Source organism: Manacus vitellinus, unplaced genomic scaffold (assembly GCF_001715985.3).
Source record: "Manacus vitellinus isolate BGI_N305 unplaced genomic scaffold, ASM171598v3 scaffold_3_pilon, whole genome shotgun sequence".
Classification (NCBI taxonomy): Eukaryota; Metazoa; Chordata; class Aves; order Passeriformes; family Pipridae; genus Manacus; species Manacus vitellinus.
Window position 1 is genome coordinate 5,405,322 of NW_021940535.1, and position 21,038 is coordinate 5,426,359.

The 21,038-nt window shown below is 37.0% G+C and overlaps 1 protein-coding gene across 1 annotated transcript in view; it reads left to right on the forward strand.

Moving 5' to 3' along the window:
- Positions 1–21,038, forward strand: part of CNTNAP2 (contactin associated protein like 2) — a 1,004,683-nt gene that overhangs the window by 676,119 nt on the left and 307,526 nt on the right. Inside the window, exon 12 of the mRNA XM_018075661.2 lies at positions 7,309–7,428. Within this exon, the coding sequence (XP_017931150.2) occupies positions 7,309–7,428 (120 nt within the window). The remainder of the gene's footprint in view (positions 1–7,308; positions 7,429–21,038) is intronic.

Here is a 21,038-nt window from a genome sequence, read left to right on the forward strand (position 1 = left end):
AAGTTACTTTAAATCTCGAAATTAATCTTTTTATGTGCAAATCATGTTTAGGATGTGCATAAGGCTGTAGCTCACTGAGAAACTCAGTTTACTTCCTGGATGTGAACTTCACCACAGTTGCTGACATGTTCAGGTGCAGTTTTCAAGTGCTCATAGACTGGGCACAGAAACTCAGTATTGCAGCCAGCCAAGTGTCCTGGCATCTTCCTACTGCTCTGGGATGTCAACGTGAGCAGCCACGGCTGGCTGCTTCCTGGGTTGTGAAGGCCAAGAGCCTTGAAGGTCTTACTAGAGCCTTATATTTTACTTAAAGTTCTGCTTCCTGTGTTTTTTCTTATTAAGGTATCCTTATTCTACAGGGTCATCCTAGCTGCAAGTATCTGTAATTTAATGGTGCAGCTTGTGGTGAACAACTCTTGGCTGGATGAACAACTCTTGTGGTGAACAACTCTTGGCACACCTTCTGGGTGAACAACTGTTCTGTGGTGAACAACTCTTGGCTGGATGAACAACTCTTGTGGTGAACAACTCTTGGCACACCTTCTGGGTGTGCAGAAATTACTCTCTCTAACAGTCCATCAAATGTAGTTTGAAAAACTAAATGATGTTGTAAGAAGTTTTGTCTAGTTAGGATTTTATGTTTATTCCTCCTTATCACCTACTTTTGTTTAGGGAAGGGTGTTATTTTAGTAAACATTTTGAAGATACTTTTAAATCAAGAAGGACTTTTGGAAAGGGCTCTTTGGTGGTATACAGAAGCTAGACCAGGTGTTTTATTGTATTATTGTGTAGCAGACAAAAATAGCAAGGAAGAAAATCCCAAAACAGAAGTCTTGGTTACCTCAGAATCCTTTTGTACAGGATCAGATTGCATTTGATGTCTTTAACATGTCGGAGCTCCTTTTCAGATGAGTGTGCCTACACCTAGAAAGAAATTGAAGTGTGTTGAAATTGTTCAAAGAATTTTAGATACATGTGGAGTTCTGTATCAGAATGGTGATGGTTTCATCTTCATTTTTAGTTTCTTCCTTCTGTCACCATTTGACTGATGAGGGTGATTCTCCTTGGGTTTTGATTTACAATTAACTTTAGATTTCATCTCTCCTAGCTGTGTAAACTGACAGCCTAAAAAGGTAGACGTTTCCAACTGCATTTGCTTTTGCTACAGCAAATGAACAAAGGCACCCCTAACATTTTGGAACTTGGTAAAAGATATTTACATTTAAAACTCATTATAATCAATATCATATTAAGTTATGGTTCTGCTAGTAAGTAAAGATTTAGTTAAACTTTCAGCTATTTTTTTATATGAAGGATAAGTACAATAATTATATTATTACAAACAAAAGAAACTAGTTTGCAATGCAGAACATTTTTGAGAGAGTGCATCTATACAGTATGAATTTCTAACAATGCTTCCATCTTGAAGTCATATCTGAAAGGGTTACCTCTCACAGTGTGAGATGTAAAAGTAGATATTTGTTCACACTTGGTTTTGGCTGACTTTAACAACACGTTCTCATTCTAAGTTAACTAAAACTGGAAACTGAAATTTGACTTTATTTTAATTTTCCTATTTTTAGGTATAGCAAGGATGAGTTCCAAATTACAGAAGTTTTATACTCAGACTTTAAAAAACTGGCAGACAGGTTTGGTTCTGACGATTGCAGCCATAGTCTACCGAATAACAAGAACACTGAAGTAGTGTTTCATCATATTGGCTTTTTGTGAAGCTTTTAAAAAAACTTTTATAATAAACATGAGGTAGTAGAGAAAACCAGCAGCTTCAAGTATTCTTTCTGTCAGAATACAAAAGGGGTTTCATTTTCATATAAAGCTTGCTTTGAGTCATGGTGAGATACTTAGTTCTCTTAACCTATTTTAAAAAAATTGTAAAAGATCCCATTTCTCCGCCAGGTAGCATTGGAATGGACAAGAGGTGGGTATAGGTTTGTCGTTAAGGTACTACACAGAGAGAAACTTCTGCTGATAGGGCAAAAACTTAGTGTGCACGTATTCACGCATCAAAACTAATTTTTTAAGATTTTCCATTTTTCAATTGATTTTCAGAATATATGTTTTAATAAAGCAACACATTTTATTCTTTAAAATAAACTATGGATATGCCATTTCAGTGTGCAGCTATTTCTTGAGTAAGCTTGAGGTTTTTTTCCCCCTTCCTTGTATGTTTGTGCTTTCAGCCCATTTGGGGCTCAAGAGTTGTAACCAGCTTAAGTGACATAAATCCAAGCACCTCACAGTCTATTTAGCTTTTGGTATTTTCTAAGTTGAAAGTACTGAGGAGACATAGCTGGACTTTGTGGATCTGATGCATTGCCTATTTTTGTCACTTTTACTATTATTTAATTCAGAGAATCATAGAATCGACCTGGTTGGAAAGGACTTCTGAGATCACCAAGTCCAACCCTTGAGTTTCTGCCTAGACTAAGAAATTTAAAGAAGCTTGATGTTTCACACCAAAAGTTTTGGTGAGATTCTTTTTTTAATGGTTTTGTTTTGTTTTTTTAAACTTTTTAACTTCATGTTAGAACAGAGACAACCCTTTCAAGTTTTATCATGAAATGGATTTGGTGGTCTCAGTTTGATCTGTATTATTCAGGTGATTAAACTTTAAAAGGACTATTGGATTTTTTTGGTACTCTTCTGTTTCTGTTTTTGATTCTTTTTGTACATACTTTATTCCTGACTCTAAGACCTTGCATCACTGTTCTAATCAGGTTTTCCCCTCTTATGGCTTGTAGACAGTTTTTGATGCAATAAAAAAGCATGTGAAGTTAAGAGTGAAGAAGCTGTTTGTAGTGTGGGGAGGTTTCCCCCTATTCTCCTCAAAAAGAATATAAGTAACATTAAAAAAACCCTAACAAACCTATAATTGGATTTATTAAGCTAGAAATGGCTTATCTGGACACCAGGGTGCACGTCAGTTTTACCTTCAGCTTGGAAGATTTTGAGGTTTAATACTATTCTGAGGTCTCTTAGGAATACATATGCTGTGTGTTTGGACCAACTACCAAAAGGCAAATACATATTTTTGGCATTTTACTTCTACTACCTTGAAAAGCAAAAATCTATCGCCCTTGTGTCCTCAGGTGCTGGGATTTTTTGTTCATTTGTTTGTTTATGCTGAGGGGGGTTGTTTATTTGTTTTTCTTTCCCATTTTCCAGAAGAAATCAAAGAAAGCAGCACTAAAAAACCCTTCTCTCTCTCCCTCTGCCTTCTCTGTATGTAGTTGTATGCAATTATTTCTACATATTTGCATGTGAACACTGTATACTTTTATATCCAAATCTTGTATTTTGTTTACTTGTCTTTTCTTGGCTCTGTTAATTTTTTTGCTTCTTTAATTGTAATTTTAATCAGTTTTCTCATTTAGGCCGTTTCGATTCTGCCATGTTCTCTTCTTTGTATTCTGTTTTTATTTTCTTCTGTGTTTTAGTGTATTTGTGTCACTTCCAAAACAATGTTCCTTAAATGTTTGTCCTTTCATCTATTCTAGGTTTTCTCTGAGTTTCTCAACTTCCATTTTTACCTGTTTTCCTTCTGTCTTATACATTACTGGCCTTTTTGTGTAGAATTTTAAAAAACAAGTAGTGAATTATAAGGTGATCCTGTGCTGACTTCCTTTCTACATCATCTTCACAGATCACAGAATAAACTAGATTGGAAAAGATCTCTGAGATCATTGAATCCAACCTCTGACCTATCATCACCTTGTCAACTAGAGCATGGCACTAAGTGCCACATCCAGTCTTTTCTTAAACACCTCCAGGGACAGTGGCTCCATCTCCTTCCTGGGCAGCCCATTCCAGTGACCAACCGCTCTTTTTGTGGAGAACTTTTTCCTAATGTCCAACCTAAACTTCCCCTGGTGCAGCTTAAGAATGTTTCCTCTTGTCCTGTCACTAGTTGCCTAGTTGACCAACCCCCTAGTTGACCAACCCCCACCTGGCTACAACCTCCTTTCAGGTAGTTGTAGAGTGATAAGGTCTCCCCTGAACTTCCTCCTCTCCAGGCTAAACAACCCCAGCTCCCTCAGCCTCTTCTCACAGAATTTGTGCTCCAGACCCTTCAACAGTCTCATTGTCTTTCTCTGGACACGCTCCAGCACCTCAATATCCTTCCTAAATTGAGGGGCCCAGAACTGGACATAGTACTTGAGGTGCAGCCTCACCAGTGCTGAGTACAGGGGAAGAATCACTTCCCTGGTCCTGCTGGCCACACTGTTCCTGATCCAGGCCAGGATGCCATTGACCTTCTTGGCCACCTGGGCACACTGCTGGCTCATGTTCAGCTTCCTGTCAATCCAAACTCCCAGTCCCTTTCTGCCTGGCTGCTCTCCAGCCACTCTGTGCCCAGCCTGTAGCGCTGCAGGGGGTTGTTGTGACCAAAGTGTGGCCTGGCACTTGGTCTTGTTGAACCTCATTCCATTGGATTCGGCCCATCTATCCAGCCTGTCCAGGTCCCTCTGCAGCCTTCTACTACATCTTCTACTTTGACATCTTGGTATCATGTCTTGTTTCTTCCCCTTCAGAGTTGCCTTCTCTCCCTGGTGCTTGCTGCTTTTGTTCTTTTGTTTATGTAAGTGGCTACTCTTTGCCATCCATAGTCAACAATAAGATCTCTTTCTGACATCAGGTGTCTTCTCACACCCGAATATGAACTGCTGTGTCCTATTGTATCTTAATTATCAGTTATTTTGTCAGTATATGAAATTCACTTATCCCTTTATTTTGTTCCTGTGCTCCCTGTGAAGTAATTTGTTCCTGCTCATTGAGTTAGAACTTACCCTTTCATTTTTGTTTATTCCCCTTTATAAAGTATTAATGCAACTACAAAAATGGCCTCAAGTTCCACCAGGGGAGCTTTGGATTCACAAGAACAGACTACTCCAGGAGGTAGTGGGGTCATCATCCCTGAGAGCGTTCAAAAATGTGTGGATATGGCACTCGAGGACATGACTTGGCAAAGAACATGGCAGTGGCAGTAGGTTGATGGTTGGACAAAATGATCTTGAAGGTCTTTTCCAAGCTTAATAATTCTATGATTCTACACATATGAACAACACTTCCCAGAAACCTATCACACACTTATAAGAATGCTTTTCACAAGTTGAATTTATTTAGAATATCCTATTCTTTTGTCTTCATTTGAAGAGCAATCTTAGTTTCTGTTATTTGGTATTCAACATAATATTGAAGTTTAACAAAACCTGACGTTCAAAAACAGCCTGTTCTGTGCTGTGAAACTAAATATTACCTATGTAACACTTTCTATTTTTTCCATTCCAGAAGAACAGAAAGAATGGTGTTGTATCTAAACCCTTTAATTTTCTATAAAAATATTCAGTAGGGATGAGTGCTTGATTAAACAGCATAACTTGGCTTGACTTCCATATAACAGACTTTAATGTTGTTTTCTGAGTTATAGCAGTATCTCTGTACAAAGATCGGCCTGTCATCTTGAAAGGAGCAAACTTGGATAAAAATGTCATGTGGTCCCACATAAAGGTAGAGACAAAGCTCCCCTAGTTTTCTGAAAGAGTTTTGAAAATGAAAACACAAAATTTCTGCAAGACCACAAACAGTATTTGTCAGTTTCTTGACTTGACCTGGAATGCGTCTGTTAAAATTTGCATCTTGTGTCACAGCAATTATACATTGACAGTGTTGGTATGTTATGGTTGTGTTTAGGTAGCATGTAGAGAGTTAGAGAAATATTTCTGAACAAAATAGGTTATGAATTCCTTATGAAATCTACATGAAGTGTCTGAAAACAGACACAGAGTCTCCTTGATAATGAAAGAATATTTTGGCCTTGGTTTGTGGAGAAAGGGGAAATGGCTTGGAATATTGAATGACTGAATTAAAATGTTGTCTACATGTACAAAATTGACTTTAAATCCTGTAATGAACATATAAAACTATCCAGAAAATTCTTTCTGTTGTAGCATTGACAAGGAAATTATCTTTATAGATAGACATTTTTATAGACAGGTAACAGTCTTTAGCTTTGCGTTCATTCAATATCAAAATTTGAGATTTTTTTTTTAATTTGGCTTTACTTCCTGTGTCTTGATAGTTGGTTAGAAGCCTTTAAATGTGTGTGTGTGTGATCAGTCACTCATCATCATCAGAGCCCAGCAAAACAGCTCGTCCTTATGGACATTTGAAATAAAGCCAGTCTTAGCTAGGAGATTGCTTGTAAGAATTGCCAACAAATTAGATGAATTTTTAGAGTAGATATGAAGTCTGGTTAAACAAACATTTATTTCTTTTAGCAGCTGATTGATTGATTCCAAACAAAAAAGCTTTACCATCTGGTCCTTAGACAACAGAGCAGAATTACACATTCCTCTTAAAAATTTGATTAAAAAATATTTATACAATTTACCAGGGGTTTTTATGTATATAAACACACCAATATATATAAATGACCAGTTTTACTTCTCTTATGCATAAAATTATTCATATTTAATGCATGTGACTTTATAATAATCATACATTTCCAAAAAAATATAGGCATTGCTAGAAAAGCTTCTATCTACAATGCTTATTATTATGCCTGAGCTATTCATCATAACACAATTTGACAAGCAGTTTTATGACTTGAACTAGAAAGCAGTATTCAAGGAAAAATTGAAACAAAACCCTCTGCTAAATCAATTAAACTTATTCCAGTAAATATTGTGAAATTTCAGACGTTACTGGAACAGAGTATTAGTTACAAGGGTGTGTAATAGAATAATTACAGAGCTGTGTAGAGACAGGTATTACATTAATGAGAAGTTTTACAGTTTTGAAACAATGTTATTCTGAGTGGTAATAAAACATGAAAAATTCTAAAATTTACTGAGAGAGAACTTGTAAGCTTTTTCTCTCGAAAGAAAACTAAAGTATGTTTTATCAATAGAAGTGTCTCCATTTATAATGTAAAACTTAAGCCAGGGTATAAAAAAAGTTACGAACCAAAGTATTTTCAAAAATGGTTTAAATATATATACTCTTGAAAGAATTTGGTTGTTCCTCCCTCCCCCCAAGTTGTCGGAATTCTCTTCCTACTCTGGCTTTCTCCCACATGTCAAAAAATGAAATGATATGCCTTAAGTTTTTAATCATTGCTGCATTTTTTGAAAAGATACTTTGTTTTCACTGAATGTCAGTGACATGACTTTAATCTCAAAGGTATAGTTCTTGATATATAAATAGAGTCAATTTATTATCATTATGGATTTTTTTCCCCAGGATATCAAAATCCTTATTGCTGTGTTTTGTTTTATTTCATTCCAGCTATTCATGAACTCTCTTGTGAAGCATACAAACACTTGGGCAAAACTACAAATTACTACTGGATAGATCCAGATGGTAGTGGGGCACTGGGACCTTTGAAAGTTTACTGCAACATGACAGGTAACTGCATTATATTTGCTAATTCAGTTGGTTGGGGGTTTTGTGTGTGGTTTTTGGTTTGGTTTGGTTTTAATGTAGTTGGAAGAAAGAGTCTATTCATAATTCATATTTCTTGTAAAAAAAACATAATTGCTAAGAGCTTTCCATGAGAGGGATCATCAAATCTGTAGCTATCATTCAGTATGCTCTTAGAAAGGCAGTAGTTAATCCATTTCATAAGCTTTTTGAATTGCAACTATTAATTAGTCTTAATAGGTCTTTGTATCCTCAGTGGTTCATCATTTAAAAAAAATAGATAGATATGGCTATTTACAAAAACTGTTGTATATCAACATATTTGAGTTCAGTAATGTCTGCAGTTAATGAGGTACTGTAGAAGGCAGCTTACCACAAAAACCAAGGAATAGAAATTAATTACAAAAGAAACAAAACATTTGAGTTTTCTTTATTGTCTGTATTTTAAACTAGATTCATCCTTCTAACACCAGTTAAACTCTGGAGATTATATTTATATAACTGCATTAACTTGTTTTGATTTTGTTGTATGTATTGTTTTCTGCTTTTAACACTTGCTTTGCATTCTCACAGAAAGTATCCTGTCTTAGTCATCTGCATTGCCATGCTAAGACAGGAAAATAAGATAATTAAAAAATAAGGGGGAATTTTCTTCAGCGATAGTATATTATTTCTTTGTTCTGTTAATGCATGACAGTTGTCTCAGCACTTCTTCTGATATAAAATATTGAGTAGCTGATACAACATATATCCTCTGTTTTTCCCCAAATGTCTGTATAAAAAGTTTAAATTTCATTTTTTGCACCGGAAATGTGGCATGTGAAGTCTTCGGACTTCAGCATCAGCAACGTGAAGGTGACAACACTATCATAAGTTGAAAGTGTCTCTGGCTTTTTAGAGATCAAAATTGCTGAAGCTGCCACAACTCTTCTGGGGGGGCAGAAACCCGGACACACCTGAGCCTGTGGGGTGGGTTTTATCCAGCTCGGATGGGAGAGACGGGGAGGAATGCATGGCACATGCAGCAGACCCCAGATCAACTGCTTGTAGGTACACAGCCTGTTGGAGACCAGGAGATAATACTGCTGTTTCATGCTGCCATTAATGTATGTATTTGTATAATAAATGCATACCTTAAAATGAACCTAATCTAAGCTCTGGAAGTGCTGTCAATCCTATTTGGACTGGAGAGACTGTTCAACCTGTCAAATCTGTTCTGAGACACAGGTGTAAAGGCAGTCTTTTAGATCCTGAGCCATTTAGAGCTTTTTAAATCATTAAGTAGCACCTTGAATTGTATCAGTAACTAGTCAGGCAGACACTGCATGAAACAATGCCAAGAACTGCTGCTATTTAAGAGATTTCTGCTATTCAGAACTGCTGTGTTCAGTGTGAGCTATAGCTTTTGGTTACTCTTCAAGGGTAGGAATGTAAATTAGAAATATACCACCATAGCGGTGTCAGGGACAGAAAAATACATCCATCCAGTGCTACAGTATTGCTCATTCATGATAAATGTAAATATAGAACAGAAGGTCCTAGTAGCTTATTCAACACTGCGAAATAAAAAGAGATAAGTAAAAGTAATAGTTTCATTTTACTAATGTTTCTGGTGTACAAAAATTTCCAGAGTACATAAATGTGACCTTTACCTAACCAGTGCAAGATCATGAACATTACGATATATGATTTAGTGCTCTTTCCCTTCATTTGCATATGACACATACTGTGGAAAAATACAGTTTTCTGTTTCAAATGAATTGCTCTCATCAGCAACTCTTTGCTATGAGAAAAAGGCGTTTTGCACTAATATCCATGTAACTATTGCAATTTTAAAACTATTTAAAATTATTTCTTCATTACAATGCCAATGACTGCAAGAAATTTGTGAAAAATTACTGGTACAAAATGTTGGAGAGTAAGCTACACTCTCTCTTGACTGTAAACCTTCTTGTGGCAAGTGCAGTATCCCAAAAAAGCCACTGAAATTGTATACTGAGAAATTATGTGTTTAGCCCTTTACTATATTGTATCACAAATATTGAATCACGAATTTCATCAGTTCATCTTTATATCAGCATTTCACCTACAGAGTTTCTAGTCAGAAGGTGTTGGCTTAGCCAAATGTGCCAAAAAAAATATTAAAAAAAAAAAAAGGAGAGAGAGAAAATTATGGTGCAGTAGACATCTGTCTAGGCATATTTCTGGGCATAATACATATCCAACTTTCTTTGAATTCTCACAGTTTCATGATGAGACCTGCCCTTCATAGATGTTGCTGCAGTAACTAAAGATTGTTCTGGTTTTTCTGAGATGTACTGGCAATTCAATAGTGCAGTTAATAGAAATACGTGTATGTGCATGAACAGAGCAGTTCACGGTCTCTACAAACAAGTCTATTCTCAAAGAAATCCCAGAGATCCCCCCTCCAATTCTCATCCTTGTCTTCTCCAAATAAACTCTGTACTCAGTACTGTGTTCTGATAGTGAAGAGGAACCAAGAACTTACATTTTATATCCTCATAGTGGAATGAACATGTTTGAGATATCACATTCAAACTATCTAGTCCTGGTGCAGTAAACCAGCTTTTAAAATCTAGAGCATTGCTGCTGATATTCAGCAGTTTCCCAAAGACTTACCTATAGGAACTACGTAAATTTTACGAAGTTTTGGGGTTTTTTTAATTGCTTTTTTGCTTTTTGTTTAATAAAAAGAAATATTGGAAATGTTTAGAAGTAGAAAGTTTGAACTTTTCAAATTAATACACTTTTGGAAAAAGTATTCCTTGAAGTTGTGATGTGGCATAATTTTTAACCATTAGACTGCTTTTCAATTTAGCCTTTTGTGACTAAATTCAACGGGGAATTCTTTAAAAACTCTGTCATCTTAAGGCTGAGATCTTACCCTCTTTCAGAGGCTAGTCCACAATGCAAAGTTAGACTCTGATTCAAGCAGGTTATTCCAAAGTTGGAAGGTTCCTATCTTAGTATGCAGTCTGACTGTTCCTGTTTTCTCTTTAATTGTCATTGGAGCCATAGCTGCAGTGGAGAGAATTGCTCTTTTAAGGTATTTGTTAGAAGTTGTAAACTTTCAGTATATTACAGCTTCACCACTTGCTCAGTGTGATATTTCTGAATCTCTGAGCCTGATTCAGTTTCCTCTGGCAGATTTAGTTTCAGTCCATTGAGAAAGACACAAAAAATAGTTGATATTACTCCCAGTTTTTTCCGTTTCTCTTTTTTTGTCTGTTTGGTACATGGAGGATGGGGAAAAGGTGTCAAATGAGTACATTTATTCAGATCTCGTGCATTTGTCCTGCAAGAATTTTCAGAGTCGAGAGTGAGGAATAAGCTGAGGGACCATAAGGACTTAGTTATTTATCCTAATGGCTATATGGGATGTCAGTGGGAAAGGCAGATCAGCACTCCTGTGGTTGCTTGAGGCTTTATGCTGAGTATAGGGAAATATTAGCCTGCTGTTTCTTTTGCTTTATCATTTAGAGTACTGATGCAAAGTAGAACTGAAAGGTTTCATATTCTATTTTACCAGAAGGTATGTCAGTTAATTTTTCCTATTGGTCCTGAAGTCTTTATGCCTCTGTGATGTAGCTTTTATCTCTTTTCAGGATCCAAATAGCTACAAGCATAATGCCTCCATTTGAGTGGTACTTACCCTGTCCCCTTTCTAGTACAATTCTTTTGCCTAAAGCTGCTCATCTTCAAACAGTTTGAGAAATCATTATGCATATTCATAGTCTGTCTCATTAAGGTCAAGCGTACAAGGTGTCTTTTCTACCCACTCTCCTCTTTCGTCTCTGCTCTCTCAATTTTTTTTTAACAGAAATGGAATGTGTAATAATTACTGCAATGACTTTCAGAGTAGACATTAAACAACCATAACTGTTGTATCCTGTGATTTCTCTGTCTTCTATCAGTAAATAGTGGGTCACTGGAGTGCTTTGTACTATGACATATGTAGAAACATATGGCATGAATATAAATGTGCCATTCATCACTACAAACCGATGAAAAGTGCTCTAACAGTGGTAAATGTTTAATTCTGTTGCACATATCTGTATAATTAGTTTTTTCAAACGAGACTTCTTGCCTGAGACCTGATTTACTGAACTTCAAAGGTACCAAAACTTTTATTCATACATATATAGAAATAGATGTGAAACAAAATTTTAAGCAATTTAATTCAATAAATAAAAGTAAAGCTCTTTTTAAGTATAGATTCTCTAGTTTGATGGAGGAAGAACTTAATGTTCTTTAGTTGTTAACTTAAATAGCATGAATTTATACACATTTAAAGGCAATAAGCAAAATTTTACCATTGGACAATGCTAAGTTATTGAATGAAAATAAAAATATATAGACCTTACCTAGTCTATTCTTACTGCAGAAAGCTTTCAATACAAATATTTAAGTCCTTTACCTAAAACAGAGGAGGAAAAATTGTTTCATTACTACATATGAAATGAAGGGTTTTTTTCGAACAAGATCTCACAAACTTTTCCATCCACTGTAGAGCTTTGTTTTGGAGGCTTTTTAATAGTCTGCTAGACCTTAATGTACTAAAATTACATTTGAGAGGTAAAAAGAGGAACAAATATTTAAAATGAATTGAGGCTGTTCTTGCAGTGTCCGAGCTTGTTTCCTTGAAGATGAAACGAGTAGGAACAACCACAGAAAAAGAATAAAATGGAAAGGCAAAAGCATCAAGCCATTTAGGACACTGTTTTTGTGCAGTTGACTTATCAAGGTAGACTCTTTGTATAAAGAAAGGAGAGAAAATACTGACAAAGAGGAAAATAATAGTCACTGAAGCATCAGGAGATCATGTCTAGAGGAGCAACTCTGATGGCAGACTTTCTTCCTAAGCTGAGTTCATCCTCCAAGCATCAGAGTAAAATAATAGACCCATGAGAGACCTGGAGACAGAATAGACTATGTTTATATCTTTGCCTGCCAAGTTGGCTGAAGTATTCTGCAGCTCAGTTTTAGTTCATTGATTATATTTTTCATCTGTTCTTATTTGCAAGGCATGTTCTTTTTATTCTAGGTTTCACTGGTACGTCATTTTGGTTTGTAATCAGTTGGGGTTTTTTTTTGTTATTTTTAATTTATTTCAAATTTGGCTTCCTTGCTCATTGTGGTACTTAACTGTATCTCAACAAATTTGGCTAGTGCATTTCTTCCCTGTGCTATGGAACACCGTACTGACTTAGCAAGAGGGTGATCCTGGGTGCTTTTCCATCTGGATACAAACTTTCCAATCACCCTCAGTCAGTTGACAGACTGTAATTGTCAGCCTTTACCTGGACTCATCTTGATTAGATGCAGCTTGCTGTCTGGAGTCCTTCTGAAATAAACAAGGACGTTTTCCTGTTTGGTTTTGCCTCGGATTAACACTGAAAAGTGATGTTGTTAGGTTCTTCTGTGCTTGGCAGTTACTGGGGTTTGACAGGTTAAAGCCACTACCTAGATGGCAAGGGATGACTGAGTATAGTTTGTTGCTGTGTTTTGTGACAGCATATTGAGTTTGTTAGGCTTTAAAGGATGGAAGAGGAGAACATTACAGCCTGATAAAACCATACTTAAGGGCCATGTGATTGTGAGATTGGTTTTTATTACTTTAATGTTCAGAATTTAAGCATACACTGCCATAGAAACAGTCCCTATGCAGAGTTGAAGGTGTTAATAATCTCAGGGCTCACCACAATATGAAAAAGATAATTTTTTTTTTTAAAAAAGATGTGAATCAACACCTGGTAACTTCATTAAACAAAACTATGTCCTAACAAAAATGTGGTGTCATAACTTTAGGGTTTGAATAAATCACATTAAAATCATGTGATTCTAAATCTTGTTGGAATATCTCTAGGTATTTTCTCCAGTCGTCCTTGCATGTTGTCGTGGTTTGAATCTTGTTTTCCCCCAGAGGCTAAGAAAAGTGGTAGACCCCAAGGGGTGGAAACCCCTGGAAGTTTTGAAGTTCTGCCCAATGGGCGCTCCTGCAAAAATGTCAACATTCCACAAGCTCACCGGAAGAGATGGGTTGTAGTTTGGTTGTTGAGGAGAGGTGGCCATGTTGTAGAGCCACGAGGAAGGGGCTCTGAGCCCCTTGGGCCCTCTGGGGCCTCCCAGCCCCTGGCTGGGGGGGCTGCAGGGACCTGGAACAGCATAAAGCTGGGCTAGGTGCCTGTAGTTATGCTGGGAGATGTTTTCTCCATGGGCGCAGAGCAGCAGCCGGCACTGACCAGAGAAACGATGGCAGAGAGCCAGGACAGATAACACCTGAACTGAAGGAGCAGCAGAAGCAACATGCAGCACCAGAGAAAGGACTCCTGGAAGGAGAGCCGGGAAAAAGAGAGCCAGCAGCCTGAGAGACAGAGTTCTGGGGGTAAGACTGTACCAGCCCCCCAAAACTCCTTTGAGACCTCCTGGAAGGAGGAAGATGATGGACTCTTACTTGAAAGAGCCTTGAAGTGCGACATGCACTGCAGAAAGGAGCTAGAGAGCTCCGAGAGGAATGCAGAGGGGGTGACCTTGGCTCCCCCCTCGCACTGCTGCCACGGTGGCAGCCTGAGAGACAGGGCACAGAGGCCCTGCAAGGAGCTGAGTCTCCTGGAGATACCAGACCGTCACGAAGACCCCCCTGTGTCTTCGTGATATGACGTGGTGATACGACCTTGTCTGGGGTTACGAAGCCCACGGAAGACCCCTCGGTTGTGAGGCGATGGGGCCGAGAGAGGTTTGGATACCTCCCTCGTGAGTGCTGGCAGAAAGCCAGCTACAGCTGCTGCATGCATGTGAAGAAGACAGACTGCTGCCTCAGATGATGCTGCTGCTTAAGGACTGGAAGGGATCTGTCCTTCTTTCCCTCCTGGACTTTTATTTGGAGGGGAGAAGAGATCTGGTCCACTGTAAATACTATATGTCATGGTAGAGATAGTTGTGATCGTGTGTATAATGTGATATGGTATTTATTTGTACAGTCAATGTAATATATTTCCCTTTCCTCCACTTTGAGTCTGGTGTGTTTTGTCTGGAAAAGCCCATCTCACATTAGGTTGAGATGTGGGAGGGGGAATGGAGCTAGGGAATTGGATTTGGGGGCTATCTCAAACCATGACACATGTGTAAAAAATGAAAAGCTAACACAGTGTGCAATTGCAGAAAAAATATCTAAACCATAAAATAAAAAATATCTCATGAAGGTATTAAAAATACCTCCATAAGAAGGTTCTTGATTTGCTCTATTTCAGTTGAGAACAAACTTTATCACTGACATTCAAGGTAGCTTCTTAAGTCAACAAGTGATAGAAACATTTCCTACTGTCTGACTACATTCTCTTACTTTTTACCCTTTCTGTCCCACCTCAAACTCTGAAGCATCATATAAGATTATATAGAAGTAAAAGTCTGTCGTGTCATCCTCTTAATTTATTTCAGATGCTCATAGCTGGAGCCTAAGCATCACAGAACATCCATTCATCAGGCATAAGGCACTGACCTCAAACAGTAGGAACAGGCATTTGAGAGTGACATAGAAAATATAATTGAAAATAAAGCAGAATCTTTGTTTTGCCAAATTATTGGAGGATGAAAAAATCCTGACATCATCTGCAATCAGAAAATATTCCTCATTTGTTGGAAACGAACTCTCAGAAATTAAAATACAACAAATCTATTTAGAACTCTTTGTGCATTGCAGGGCCCTACAAGCCTAAATTTCAAGAAACGTCCATTATTGGGGGAGAAGAAAAAAGGAATGGTTGGAAAGAGAATGATGAACAATACCATCTACCTCAAACTGTTACTGTGAATGTTAGAAGCAAACATTTAGCTCTGGATTCACTCCCACACACTTGCTCCCTACTGGGGACGTAAGAAACTCAGCACAAACTGCTTCAGGCCAGTGATATGCTTCAGTTGTCCCTAGAACATTGCTTCTCTGGAGAATATTACTGAAAGCCCAAAAAAACTTGTGTTTTCTGTAGAACTGTTTTTTCTGCTTTTGGTTAGAAAGTTAAGGTCAAGTTAAAACTAGACAGTTAATTCACCCTGAAATAATGGGAGTTGTGAATTTCAAATTTTATTTTATTTTAATGATATTTTCTGCAGAGTTTTTCTGTTCTGGGGGTGGGTACAGATGTTGGGAGGTGTGTGTTTTTGCCTGCTCCCTACATCACTGGAAAAGTTGCTCTATGCTTCTGTTGACTTTGAGGAACAAGCTCAGTGATTCAACTGTGCTTTCTCAAAGCCTGAAAGGTGTGAGTCACTAAGTTCACCTGGGGATTTCTGGCATACAGAAATACTTTCTCATATGTGCTTCCTCCTTAAAGCTTCCTTGTTCTTAAACAACACTTCAAACAACAGCTTTTCAGCAAGTCATATCAATGGTCATTTGTTTGACTGCTTCTACTGTCCTGTCTAGTTCACAGGCGGTGGGAATAGGAAGAAACCACTTACCTGTTCTAAGTGTTCTTGCTATTGCTAATTTCTCTGAAACTGAAGTCAGTGTAGCTAAACATTCAGAGAGCAGATTAGTTCAAAGGAAATGTATAAAATCCTGTTCAGATCACAAAAGGTGTAGAAAGTTCACTTTTTACTGAAATAGATAACCAAGTGATGAAACAATTACTGACAATTTTTAAAAGAGTGAAAAGAGATTCATTCTACTGTAGAATTGCCAACCAGCATTCAGGGTGCAGTACTGCACACTGATGTGTAATTCTCTAAATTAATTTGCCTAGAAGGATGGGTAAGCTATGTTGTCACTATTGCTGTTAAAAAAATCTCAGGCCTTCTTGATTCCACCTGTACACTCTGAAAGATGTTTTTAACAAATTATTTGGGCAATGAATAAGTTGCAATAGATATCCATTTTGATCTGTACATATGCAGAGAAGAAAAGTACTGTTGATGCAGTTTCCCTAGACAAGCAGGAGGTGTACAGGATGACTTTCCCATGTCTCCCTCACAGGACTTGCTAACAAGTGAAGTCAATGTAGATTATGTAGAAGTGTGACTGTACAGTGTTATGAAGTATTTGTGTGAAGGCTGTCTTCAAACACTCAGAGTAAATACCATGTTTGCATTTCATCACTTAAAATTAGTCTTAGTGCTTTTCTACAAAAGAGAAAAAAATGTACAATATCTATAATGTGAATTTACAGAAAATGTTTTTGCTAATTTCCATATGGGCGCTCAGTATGGATTTTAGGGCAGCATCAGAAGCATGCTGTAAACTCACCTCCACCTCTGTTCCATGTGGTGGAAGACCTAGAACTGGAGAAAAAGACTGAAGGGGGGATAACAATGAGGGCAAAAAGGACTTCAATCTGGTATCATCTGGGAACTGGCCTAAATGGCTGAAATAAACTGGATAGAACTTAAAAGCAAACTAATGATAACATTCCATATGGTTTAGTAAAAAGAGTCCAACCAACATGAGCATAAGATGAGGAGTCTGTGAGACCTTGTGCAGTCAGTAGGGAACAACTACAGTTGGAGAACTTCCACAGAGCAAGCTTTCAGATTTGGAATGGAAATCTGCAGATTATGCAAACTAGGTCTCTTGTTCAGAGACTCTTTAACTGCTCAGTGTTAGGAACTCCCTCCACATATGTACTGGAAGCCAAGTATTTCAATGTCATGTTAGAGATCTGTATCCACTTTTATTGTGTTCAGAGTTCATGTCATTAAGAGCATTAACATGCCTTTTATGCTTCCTGCTTTGGGGTTTTTTCCATTTGCTAAGCTCAGGTTATCCTTTTCTCAGGGGGACTGAAAATATTGGCTTTATCTAGTATGGTTCAGGATATACTTCCTTGAGAGAGAACTATTGAGGTAATGATCTTCCATTATCCTAGATGAGATATATGAGAATAACTCTGCACACACTGAAGCATTCAATAGTAAGCAAGTTAAGAAAATTGATGAGAAGAAATTATTCCCCTCCTAAAATTATTTTTGTGGGTTTCTCCAAAGCAGTACCTTAAACCTTGAGAATAGCTTTTTATTTCCACTTTGGAATGCACTTGTGCATCACAAATAGAAATCACTGTAGATTTTCTTTCAGACCAGTATTTTCTGACTGCAATGGAATAAACCTGTCAGTAGTCATAAAAGAAAATTAAATGTGTTTAGTAGCATGTCAGTAGCAGTAGAACAAAATACTGTCACAAAAGAATTGGAAATGACAATGTTGTAAATTACCAGATTGGAGATCTAAGGCCATCACTGCTCAATTGGATTCCCTTTTTCTTAGCAATAGTCTGTGGAAAGAAATTAGTGCTGTCACAGAGACATGGATATTCCACAGAACTGCTTGGCAGGTATGTTGCAGGATTTTGAAAAGCAAAACTGACTTAGCTCTCCAAAGCCGGAGCACTATCTGTGGGTCTAGATCAGACATGCTTGTCAGATTGGCTTCTACCTGAAGATATGTTGTTGCTAATATTGTTCTGGTAATTGCCACAGAAATATGCTGAAATGGTTAATTTTACTTGTGCTGCACAGTGAGCATCTAAGGAACAACCAGCTGAGCCAATTGCATGCTAACCACAAGGTGCACTGAGACTATTCTGAGCACTGATTATACTGAGACTACCTGTCTGCTAGACCGAGTAAATACAACTAGGGCAGATTCACAAGTATTTCTACTCAAGAATTATTAGCAAAAGGCCTTACTCATGAACTTGCTTTGTACACTAGCATGAATACTCATGGCTTGCTTGTCTATCTCATTGCATAAACCAGATTACTTGGAAATTACAGGTCCATGGGAATTAAAAATTAAAACCAAAAAAAGACACTAATCTTTCTTAATGTTACTATTCAGAAGGGCCTTCTGATATTTATTTCAGTGATCTTTATTGCTGTGTACGGTAGCTCTGAGTGGTTGCTTCATTTCTGCCTGACATTTTTGCCACAGTGGTCACAGATTTTTGCTACAACTGTCATTGTAATATTAAACCTGTGTTACTTAATGCCCAGCAGTATTGCAAACCTACAGCTGCAAATGCTTTGAAGACCTCTATGTGCAGTGGAAAAGAAACACTGCAGATGCCAGAGATCACCAACCACATTTTTCAGTCAGAATAGAAGAATCAAATTAGAGTAGCTGCTATTTCAGCCTTCTTGCTAGGTAGAAGTCACTAATCAATCTTATGAGTTTTAGTAGTACATGAAGTGCAAAATCTAGACAATTTTCAAGATTAGATTTTAATATTTTCAAATAAAGTAATTTTTTTGAAAGTGGAGTTAGAACAAAGATATTAATATCCCTTGGAGCTAGTTCTGTCCCTCCCCTGTCCTTTTGTTTCCAGTCTGTATAGGCTTGGGAAATGTCTGCTATTAACTCAGTTGCTAGCACTTGGTTGAAATGTATTTTGAACTAATATTTTAATACCAACATCAGTACTGAGTGTCTTCATATTCCCTTTTCAATAATATTTTTTGCTTCATATGATCTGTAGGTTATTTCTTCACATTCCTGAGTAAGATTTCGTGTGGAGCAATTGTCAGTATTATCTATGTTCTTTTGAGCAAATAAGAAAAGTAAATTTAAATCCTTGAATGTCTTGAGATAGTTCTTTCAGAATGATTTGTCCTTTGTGTCTTAAAAAATTTACTTTGTTACTTCATTTTTTATTTCTTGTAGATAGATAATTTTTATGGGTTTGAGTTTTTTGTTTGCTTTTTTTGTTTTTTAGAAAAGCAATAGAAAGATCTTTATTTTTTATTTATTTACAACATATTCTTATGTCTGAGTAAATATCTTCCAAGTGACTGGCATAAAATAGATTTTGAAGAAAACTGGACTGTTCATCTCTGTTCTATATATTGCAAAGATTCTTCCATTATTAGGAAATTCTTAGAAGATTTTTGCCTTTTTTTACCTTTTATTTTTGATGAATTTAGTGTCCACTGAATTTATGTATTGACATTTTAATGCCAGTTGTGCAAAGTTCTTTTCATAAATGGCTTTACTTTTGAGAATTGATCCATTTTTATGTGCTAAAAAAATGCTATAAATGAAAACTAGTTTTGTATCTAAAAACGGAGATTACTTTTAATTCTTGGATTAATGATGGAAGACTTTTATCTTGTCATAAATTTCCTCAACTATCCAAACTGCATGTTTAGTGAAGTTTTACTCATTAAGTAGATACTCAGTAGATTACACTATAGGAAAATTTCAGCTCTACTGAAATGTTTGAGTTGCAGCATCGACTTCTCTGAAATAGTTTCCTGTGTACTAGAAGTTACCATTATTAGCAGTACTTTTGTGATAGTATGAGCTCCTTTTGCTGTAGGTTTTGGGTTTTTTGTTTGGTTGTTTATTTCTGTTAGGTTTATGTGTGTGTTTGTTCTTTTTAGAATAGATTAGAATAGTTGAGTTACTAGGGACCTAAAACACCCGTCTAGTGCCTGACCACTTCAGGGCTGACCAAAAGTCCAAAAGTTAAAACATGGTTTTAACAGCATTGTCCATACTACTCTTTCCTCTAAGGAAACCTCAGTAAGGAAAAGACCTCACTAAAGGCAAGTGTGTTAGTGCATTGGTGAGGAATGATGTCCAAATCCCACATGCTCTGTACATGTGTGCAAAGTTCATGCAGAGGGAACCAAAAGCCTTTCTTTCACCTCTGACATCCCCACATCCAAAGCAACATATACAGTACAAATCCCCTTACTTACATAGTCTGAATGTCCATATTACTTTAAAAGGACACCCAGGAGCTGCATCCAGTGCATGGCCGCCAGGAGAAGGGACAGATCCCTGGACCTCCTGGGCACAGTGTCACAGTGTGGTAAATTTTAAAACTGTGTATACATGTGTAAATATGTATACATGAACAATGAACATGTCTGATGAACAAAAGGAACTTCATAGACCTCTCGAATGCCACTATTTTAACTTGATCTATAGATAGTTTAATGCTTTTCTATTCTTGGAGATCCCTATGGAAATCAGAGGGCTGCCTTAATATACAAGGAAGTATAGTTTTTATTTCTTCAAAGAAATCCACATTCTATTTATTAAATATGGGGAAACCTAATAAAATACATAACAAAATTGTTAATAACTGGAGTGGGCACTTGAAGACTAACCAACTAGTTGATTGCTAAATGATGTCCTTTACAGTTGATAATTTCACTTCAGGTTTACTTATTTTATTCCAGACACCATCTTTTTATATTATGATGGAGAAATCATTTAAAATTCTACATAAAATGTGGTCAAATAGCTAAATGTCCAGCAAAGCTGTATGAAATGTGTGCATACTTACCAGCAGAAAAGATTATGCATGTGTCATTGATAGAGGCCAAAGGGTAGGCCCAGGCCAAGCATGCTGAAGTATATGGGTAAGCTGTAATCAACTTTTGCCAGAATCGACTTGACCGTATGTGGAACTTTTCTTGATATCGTGGGGTATCAAGAAAACTTTTCTTGATATCTATAACCCCTAAATATCAATCACCCATGTGAATAAAGGTTTTTCCTTGTAAATAATATTTCTCATTGCTCTAGAAAGTACTCAGCTGTTGTAATGGATGGCTTCTGTATATATTTGGTA